Here is a 9,351-nt window from a genome sequence, read left to right as displayed (position 1 = left end):
CATCGGGAGGTGGCCGGGCAGCTATGCAGCTCGCCGGGGCAGCGCTGTTGCTGTGCGCCGCGGCGGCCGTGGGACCCGCAGCGGGGGGCGGCGGCAAGGAGCGGCGGGCGCAGTTCGCCTCTTGGGACGAGGTGAACGTGATCGCCCACGGGCTGCTGCAGCTCGGCCACGGCCTGAAGGAGCACGCGGACCGCACCAAGGGGCAGATGCGGGAGCTCGGCAGCCGCCTGAGCGCCCACAACAGCTCCATGGGGCGGCTGCTGCGGGAGGCGCAGGAGCGGGGCGAGCGGCTGCGGGCCAGCGTGCGGGAACTGGAGGGCCGCGGCCGGCAGCTCCTCAACCTCTCCGAGGCTCTGCGGCAGCGCCTGGAGGAGGTGGCGGCCGACAAAGCCGAGATCCAGGGGCGGCTGGAGCGGCTGGAGGGGCGCGTCCGGCAGGCGCTACAGGCGCGTCCGGCCCATAACCAGAGCGCCAAGGACCTGGGAGCGCTGCAGGTGAGCATCGCCCGCAGCCCGGGGGGAGCCGCCCCGGGGGGGTGAGAGGGGAGACCCAACCCCCCCGAGCACCGGGAGCGACCTGGGGGAAGCGGGGAGGGGTCCCCCCTTTCCCGGGAGTGGCCGCGGGAGTTGCCGTGGGGGACCCGACCCTCCCGGGGTAACGGGAGCAGCGGGTGGGGCTGGGCCTCAGGAGAGCGGTGGGGAGGGGTGATGGTCCTGGGGGCACCGGGAGTGCCTGTGGGGACTGGCTGACAGGCACCGGGAGCACCCGCGGGGACCAGCCCTGCTGGGGGACTGGCTCCCTGCAGTGTGTGCAGCACAGTTGGGTCTCCCCAGAGCTGCAGGGTTCACCTGGCTCTTCACCACACAGTCCCTGATGGGTGTGCAGAGTTTGCGAATCGAGGAGCTCCTGCAGAAGATCAAGCAGCAGCAGTACAAGCTGGACAAGCAAAATCTGCAGATTAAAAGCCTGCAGAGCAAGGTAAGCTCCCATCCCGCTCTGCGGCTGGGGAACCACAGCCTGGTCCTGTGTGCTGTGGGAACCCTGCTGGCACAGCGCTTGGGTGACAGGAGAGCTGGCTGTGCTTCTGCTCCCTGGCCTTGGGGACCCTGCAAAGGCCACGGCCCTGGTCCCTGCACTGCAGCATTGGTGCAAGTGTAGCAAACTGCAAGCTTCCTGAATAATTGCACAGAGAAGAATTGGTGTGTGGGAACCTAGAGCCTCTCTGGGCTCTTCCTCTGAGTTCATCTGCAGAGTAAACTCTTTAGCATGGGTGTGAAAAACCACAATCACTTCTGGATTTGCCAGCCTTGGGTATCTCTTATTCCTCAAGGTTTCTGGGCAAGTTCAGCCCCAGCTCTGGTCACAGGGGAGCAGCTGGTGCCTCAGTTGATCAGCTCCCCTGAGCACTAGTGTTGAAAATGAGCTGAGATAAAATTGTTCTGGCTTGTGCTGCCTTTTAGGTCAATCTGCTGATCCCCTTACACTTGAAGGACAACAAAACGCGGTCTCTGAAATGGAAGATAAACCTGAAGAAGAGCCTCAGCCTCACCAACCAGAGCCAGAATGCCAGCAGAGAGCCTGTGCTTCTGCAGAGTGAGTATCTGCCTGCACTGCCCTGTTCCTCCCCATCAGAGCAAACCTGTGGCAGTTCCAACTGTTTGGAAACAAAAGGTTCGGTTGTCCTGAGCCAGGATGTGAGATTTGCTCACAAAACCAGAGCATGGGAGTTTGGCCAGACTGGGGGGTTCTAGGGCACATGCAGGATCCTAGCCTTCTGGATCAGTATTAGTCCAGCAGGAATTTAAGGATTTAAGAGGAATTTTTCTGCCTGATATTAAGAATGCAGTGGGGAGTGGAGAAATGCCACTAGCAGGTATTTGTCAGAGGATTGGCAGGTGGGAGGTGAATGCAGGCAGGAAAGGAGGATCTCTGTTCCTTGGAGTTAACTCTTGTTCACCTGCACTCACTTTACCAGGCAGGGCCTGCTTCCCAGTCTGTCTGCTGGCAGTGGGGAACATCAGGGAGCCCCAGCCCATGAGAAGGGAGCTAGATCCTTGCGCATCTGCCTCCATTGGCTCATATTTAGGGCTCATACATAAAAGACAAGTGCCCCAGCTCACGCTATCCTTAGCAGAAGGTGCTGAGCTGCAGCAAATGCCTGGGCAGTGAAGGCACTGGATGTTCACAGCCCTAGGAAACATGTACCAGAGCAGGCAAGTGGATGCTGCACCTGGAGCTCCTGGCTCTGCCTGGAGCATCCTCTCTGCTGGCGAGGGGGCTGAAGGGGCTCCCACAGAGCAAAAAGGGCAGCAGAGCAGGTGTCCCCTGCTGCGCGGCATGCTGCAGCCTCCCTCTGGACAGGAACTGGTGTCCCTGCAGGGTTTGCTGGCCAGTAGCAGCTGCTCTCATGTCAGCTAAATCATGGTGCTGGCTCTGTGTCTGCAGCTGTCTGGGGATGTCCAGGGTGAGCCAAACAGAAACCTGGCAGGGTGAGGATGCATGGGGAAATCCTGCTCAGGGCTTAATGCAGGGATAGCTATGGGAAAACACATGGTGATTTGTATGTGGAGCCCGGAGCTGTCACTGGTGTGCCTGAAAGCTGTGTAGGCAGAACAAAGAGCCACAGAATCAATGTGGACAAGGAGAGATGGGATGTGGGGCTCCAAACTCCTCCTGGTGTTCAGCTTGGTGGGGCTGGCCAGCCTGCACTGGGGGGCTACACGAGGTCTTGCTCAGTCAGAGCAGCACTAGTGACACAGAAAACTCTTAACCTCTTTTGTCCCTGTTTTTTAACTATTTCTGCTTTGTGACTTGCCCTCAGTAGTCTCTCCTAGAATCCTAGAATTGTTTGGGTTGGAAGGGACCTTTAAAGGTCAGCTAGTCCAACCCCCCTGCTCTACTTTCAGGTTATGCTGCAGGGAGCTGGGTTCTGGTCTTTGCTACTTTGTGGTGGTAGATGTAGGCTGTGCAGTCGGGTCTGTGCTGGCTGATGGGTGCTGCGTGCAGCAACCTTTGAAACACAGTGGGAGGCAGTGAGGGCCTGCAGCCCCTGGGGATGCTGCAAAGCTGGGGGGGGGGGGGGGTGTGTGAGAGCTCAACACCTTCTCGTGCTGCACAGTCCCTATGGGGAGACCCTGAGCATTCCCAGTGCCCTGGGCATTCTGACTCCCTCCCACCTGGCTGAGCTGTGAGCCCCCCCTTCTCTTGCCTAATCCCTGATGTTTATATCACTGACAGAAAACAAATTGGCTTCCTCTCATTAGCAAGTCGAGTGAGTTTTCTGGCAAATCTTAAAGCACACAATATCTGGCAGGCCAGCCCTGTGCCCTCTGCCTGTGGAGGCTTGCAGCTGCTTTTAGAGCAGGCAAGCATCAGGAAGGCTTGTGCTGGTGGCTCCCTACCTACTGTGAGGCAGAGCTGCAGTGCCTGCATGGCCCTGGGGAACAGCAATGAACTCCACCAGCAGCTCTCTCAGAAAGACCCTTTTATTTGCATCCAGTGAATGCCAGTTTTGGTTTTTTTCAGCCCAGAGATGGCACAGGGCCAAGCATGTGAAAGTTGAAGGCTTGAAGCAGCCTGGAGAGTGAAAGGCGTAATCACTTGCAGAAAGAGGATCATGTCTTTGGGCAGAGCCTGTGTTCTCTGGCAGCTGGCCGAGTAGGGGAAAGGTAGAGCCCTGCTTGCTCTCTCCCTGTGGTGCTGGGACTCCAAAATAATTGGGTTGGGGAGGGGGAGGTGATGAAAACAGCTCCAGGCATGCCCTGCCATCTGCAAGAAAGGGTGTTTATCCCAGGTTGGTGACCTCTCATCCTACCTGGAGATCCTGTTGGGCAAATACTGGTGCTATGCCTGAGGCAGCTCCAGCCAGCCTTGTTGATTCTTCTGTCTTGTTTGGCTAAATAAAGGGGGAGGGAAAGAAAAACATCCAGAGCAGCCAGGAGGTCTTGTTCTGCTGGTGCCATATGGATGTGCAACATGAACTGGAACTAACGAGCATGTTCCTTTAAACAAAAAGATTGAGCTGAGGCTGTTCAAGCAGCTGCATCTCATTCAGCAGCTTGAAAGTCCCTGTTGCACCAGGAAAACTGAAGAGATCCGAGTGCAGTGAGTGTGGCCAGGGCCCAAGAAAAAAAGCCAGACAGGGATGGGGTTGATTTCTGCATGCTGGGGCCACTGAGTATCTGCCTGGGCACTGTCTTGCTGATGCTGGGGGATATGGTGGGAGAAGAGGTGAGGAGCCCTGTGAGCTCCAGCACACCTCCCTGCTGCCATGCTTGTGAGCCGGGGCTGCTGCAGCTGTGGGTGTGAGGTCAGGTTGTGGGTTTTCCTTCCCCTGAGCCTTATTTGGCTTCCCTGGCTGCATTCACCTAGAAAGTGGGGGATATCAGTGATACACTTGGCCTCCCTGCAGTGGCTTTGTGTTTTTCATCCTTCGTGCAAGGTGCTTGCCCTTGATCCTTGTGTGCACAGGCTTGGGGGAGGGCTTGGGGCCACACGCTTGTTCCGTGGGTGCACCAATTGTCTTGGTGGCACCAGTCCTGCACTGGCATTGTCCCCGGGGTGTGAGGGATGCTAATGGCAGTGTGAGTCCAGCCATGCTGGCTGGGGGCTGTTCTGACATGGGCAGTGGGAGAGGGGCTGTCTGTGCCAAGGAGGGGAAAGTTCACCAGGGGGGTCTGGTGGTGGAAATGGGTGAAAGGTGGTGGCAGGTGTCACATTGCTATCCCCTGGGTCCTCCCCACACTGACCTTTCTTCCAGTTGTGGCTCTGCTCTTCACCCTGATGCAGCATCAGGGCTCCCTGGGCTCCTAGGGAGGATGGGGCAGGAGGCGATACCCCACGGGGGCTGCTCTTGCCCTTAGCAGCTCAAAGGCCCCGTTTACCCCCCTTCTGCCCCCTGTGAAGCCCTGTGGCTGTGGGGGAGGCCTGTTTCCCTGCTGCTGCCCTGGATTGCAGTGCCAGCCCTGACCCTGGGGGCAGTTACCGCAAGGGAGACCCCACAGAGGGGCTGCAGGGCAGCCAGCACCCCAGCACATCCCAGGGCTTGTCTTTAGGTTTCTTCACCTGTCTGTCTTGGGGTTGTGCTGGCAGCAGCTGTGAGCCACCAAAATCCATCCCACCCTTACATGGGGAGAACAGACCCCCTTTGTCTGGGGGTGATGGGGGCACCTGTCCTGGCTGACAAAGAGCCCCTTGACTGTGCTGACAGCCCAGGAGCTGAAGTCCCTGCACATCTTCCTGTGGCCTTTTGACTTGGCTTTCATAAGAAGTCTCTCCCTGAGTGCTGTGTGTGGTGGTTCCTGGATGGACTTTTATCAGTGCTGTTGAAATGGTGCTTTGCTGGCAGTTCTGGGCAAAGTCCCCACAGGGGAGGAAGGAGAGGGGTGGGGATGGAGCAGGGCAAGCTGGGGGGTGGCCTCACCTGGGCAGTCCACTCATGCTGGGGCTCCCTGTGGCCCACACACCCCTTCCCTGCCCCAGTTGGTGTGTCTTGGACAAAAGGGTCACCCCAGCCTGGCCCTGTGCCTGCTGGCGGCAGATCGCCCAGCAGGATGTCTGCCTGGGGCCACCACAGTTGCCAGGAGCAAGAGGTTGTGTGCTGGATGCTGTGGCACCTTCCTGATGTTGGGACTTGGGGTTTGTTTCTGCCCTTGAGGTCCTTTGAGACTGCTTCAGCCTCAGGGTGGGATGGGGATGCTTGCCCCTGGTGTTACCCCACCCCAAATGGGCTGCTCCTGCCTGCCACAGGTGCGGAGGGAACTGGGAAGTGCCTTGAGTCTCTCCTTGATGGGGAGCTGTGTTCTCCAACCTAGGTCACCCCAGCCTGGCCCAATGCCTGGCTTCTGCTTTGGACTGAAGCCCAGGGAGCTGTGTTTGGATAAATGGGAAGATATGGGGTCACAAGTGCTGAAGTTGGGGGCTCTCATCTCCAGCATGTGTCCAGAGCAGCAGCCACTGATGTGCACAGCTGGCCAGGGCTGCAAGTTCTGGGGCCATGGTAGGAGCAACCTGCTGAGGAAGTGGGACTTGGGGCCATCTTCTCAGTGGTTGTTTCCTTTCCCTGCAGAGCTCCCAGAGGATTGCCACCAGCTCCTCCTGGCCGGACAGCAAAGCAGTGGTGTTTACCAAGTGCAGCCTGCAGGGTCTCAGCCCTTCAAAGTCTACTGCGACATGACCACAGGTAAAGCAGAGGAGATGTCCTTCAGCGCTTTGCACAGTGATGTTGCAAATGGTAACCCCAAATGACCGTGTTTTCCCTGCCCGCAGAAGGTGGCTGGACAGTGATCCAGAGGCGCACAGATGGCTCTGTGGACTTTGACCAGCTTTGGGATGCCTACAAGAATGGCTTTGGAGACCTTCATGGTAGGTGGATGGCAGTGCCTATCATCTTATGCCCCCTTGCTGGCCCCTGGAGATCTTTCTGTGCTGGAGCACAGCATTGGGCTGAGGAAGGGGGGACACTGCTTGCACAGCAAGAGTCCTTGGTCTTCCTGACTTGTCCTGCAGGTGCCAGACAGTGATTCCAATGCTGCAGTGTCCTGGGTTGTCCCTGTTTGTCTCTGGAGCCTGTTCACATGTCTGCTTTGCATGGCATGTTTGTGTCCCTGCAGCCAATGCAATATGTCTTGTTTCAGGTGACTTCTGGCTGGGCCTGGAGAAGATATATAACCTTGTCCAAGAGGGAAGACATGACCTCCTGATTGAGCTGGAAGACTGGGAGGGAAATTCCCAGGTGGTTCAGTTTGTCTTCAGCCTTGGTGGGGAGAGCACTGCCTACACACTCAACCTGCTGGGATCCCTGTCTGGAGAGCTGGAAGACGCCATTGGGGACTTCAGGCAGCTGCCCTTCTCCACTCGAGATCATGACCATGACCTCAAACCTGACACAAACTGTGCCAAACACCTCTCAGGTCAGTATGAGCTCTTCCTTCCCAGTGGTGTGCACTTTCCCTTCAGCCTGTGCTGTCTGGTGGTGGCCATGAGTGGGACAAAGACCATGTGGGACTAGACCCCTTTGGTGTTGAGCATGGCTTGTCCCCTGCTTCCCCTGTGAAAACAGCATCCTTGGGAGGAGCTGTACAGGGAACCAGGAGGGAAGATGAAACCAGGAGGGGTTCATGATTCAGGTCTTGGCCCAAGCATCTGTCTCCAACAGCTTTGCTGGCTGCCACCTTGCTTGGAAACCTTTCAAGTGAAGCAGGGGTCAGTCCCCAGGCCTGAGGTGAGGCTGCTGAAGGGTTTGAGGGGGCTTTGCATGCAAGAGCAAGCAGCAGGGATTTGCAGATGCATCCTAAAGTCATGTAGGATCTGTGCAAAGGTCTCCCAGTGTATGGGGCTTCTCAAGTGTGTATGAGGTTGTCTTGTAAGGTCCCAAAGCCCTGGAAAAGTGGGGAAAATGGAGGAAGCAGCTGCCTTGAACCTAGGTTTGTTTTCTGCCTGGAAGAGCTGTGGGTTAAACCTGCCTCTGCGTTGCCTTGGTAGGTGGCTGGTGGTTCAGCACCTGTGGCCATGCCAACCTCAATGGGAAGTACTTCCATTCCATCCCCCGTCAGAGGCATGAGCGCAAGCAGGGCATCTTCTGGAAGACATGGAAAGGCAGGTATTACCCACTGAAGTCAACCACCATGAAAATCCAACCCGTAGCACTGGAAGCAGAGCCCTAAAGCTGCCACTTGAGACTTGACTTTCTCTGCAGAGCACAGGTCTGTGCTCATCACTTGGTGTTTACAGAAAACAAACCCACTCTCTGGTAAGTGCCCCAAGGAGCGTTTCTCTTGGTTAGCAGCCCTTTAGTGGCATGACACAGATCCTCACTATAAGTAAAACAGCTCCATGTTGCTGAAACCCCTGGATTGGAGCTCCCAAACCAGAAGAGGAGCCACCAGCAGGGAAATCCACCTCCAGAGCATGCACAAGGGTCTTCCAACCTGCCACTTGTTGCTGTGCCAAGTTCAAGTTGTTTGGTGCTTTCTGTCCTGTCTGAACACTTCTGTGCTGGTTTTGATGAGCTGGGGAAGGGGAGCATGTGATGCGTTTCACTGCTCTGGACCCAAGTGTTTGGGTATGGAGCCTTGCTGTGTCCTGCCTCTCACTGCTGTTCCCAAATGATGTCCTATGTACCCCTTCCTGTGAAAGCCCCCAGAGCCTCCTTCCCCCCCTGGTGCCATGGGGCAGTGAGCCTCAGCCAGCTCCATCTGCACAGCCCCTGCTCTGGTGACTTCAGCCTGCTGAGAATGTGGGTTTGGTGGGAAGGCTGAAGGGATACCCTGTGCAGAAGGGGACCTTGGGCTCACTTGGCTTCCCTGGCCCCCCCCGGCTTCGAAGCCTTCTATTTCTGGTTGTGCTGGAATTTGCTGGGAGCTGGGAAAACCACTTCCAGCTCCAGGAGATGGTGGGTGGGATCCTGCAGCTCGTTGCACGAGAGCCAGATCCTGGATGGCTGTCTTAAGCTCTGCCTGAAGCCTCCCAGTGTTGCTGGGGGGGGTTTAGGATGAGCACTAGGACAGCACAGGTACTGAGCAGTGACTGTCCCTGGGCAGGACCAGCCCTGCTGTCAGCTGTAAATCCTCCTGAAGCCTGGAGGGCTGCCTTCTCCCAACAGGCTCCCTGTACTTTGCAGGGTGAATAGCACTGTCCCATGTGCATGCCCCAAAACTTGCTCTAAAGGGCCAGGGGACAACAGGGTTTCCCTGTAAGAGTCATGCTGCCTTGTTGAGCATGTACCTTGACATACAGCATTGCCTCTGTGTTTGGGGTGGGTGTCTGGGGAGAGGTGAGCAAAACAGATTCCAAAAAACTGTTAGGGGCCAAGCTGCTGTCTTGGGGCTTCCCAAGCATCCTCCCCTATTGAAGTCATATTGACTACTGTGCAAGAGCTCCTAGCTGCTAAATATTGTAAATAGTAATTTGTAGGATGTTGGATCTTGTCTCGGAGTTCCCTGTTTTAATTTGTTTCCATATTTAAATGCAATGTGAATAACAATGTGGTGTAACTTATAAATGTTGATGCTGGAAAAAAAAAGCAATGGTAGTTTGTGTATTTTAAACTTTTTTGTACTAAAATATCTTTTCTGAAGATGTCTTTTAATAAAAACAAGCCTGTAATTGTCCTGCCTGGATTATTTGCTGGATGGTTTACCAGCAGAAGATGTATGGGAGCTACGTGAGGACTTTGGATTCAGAAACTTCACTTGTTGGGAGTTTGACCTGAGCACTGTGCTTCCTTCTGGCCTCAATTTTCAGCTGTAGCCTTACAGAGCACTCCAAGATCAATCCCTGCTATAGTTCCCAGCAGTAGTTTTTAGAGTGTCTGAAGTTTATGGACTTTAAAATTTCTTTTCCTTCTTGGAA

General features: G+C 55.9%; 1 protein-coding gene across 1 annotated transcript; it reads left to right on the top strand.

Moving 5' to 3' along the window:
- ANGPTL4 (angiopoietin like 4) lies at positions 1–9,105 on the top strand. Its single transcript, XM_064469992.1, has 7 exons — positions 1–494; positions 868–978; positions 1,461–1,593; positions 6,068–6,181; positions 6,268–6,363; positions 6,636–6,911; positions 7,483–9,105. The coding sequence occupies exons 1-7, from the start codon at positions 24–26 to the stop codon at positions 7,662–7,664; spliced, it is 1,383 nt and encodes a 460-aa protein (XP_064326062.1). The 5' UTR covers positions 1–23; the 3' UTR covers positions 7,665–9,105.
- The last annotated feature ends 246 nt before the right edge of the window (positions 9,106–9,351 follow it).

This window comes from Phalacrocorax carbo, chromosome 19 (assembly GCF_963921805.1).
Source record: "Phalacrocorax carbo chromosome 19, bPhaCar2.1, whole genome shotgun sequence".
NCBI classification, from domain to species: Eukaryota; Metazoa; Chordata; class Aves; order Suliformes; family Phalacrocoracidae; genus Phalacrocorax; species Phalacrocorax carbo.
This window is presented reverse-complemented; position numbering and strand designations above follow the sequence as displayed.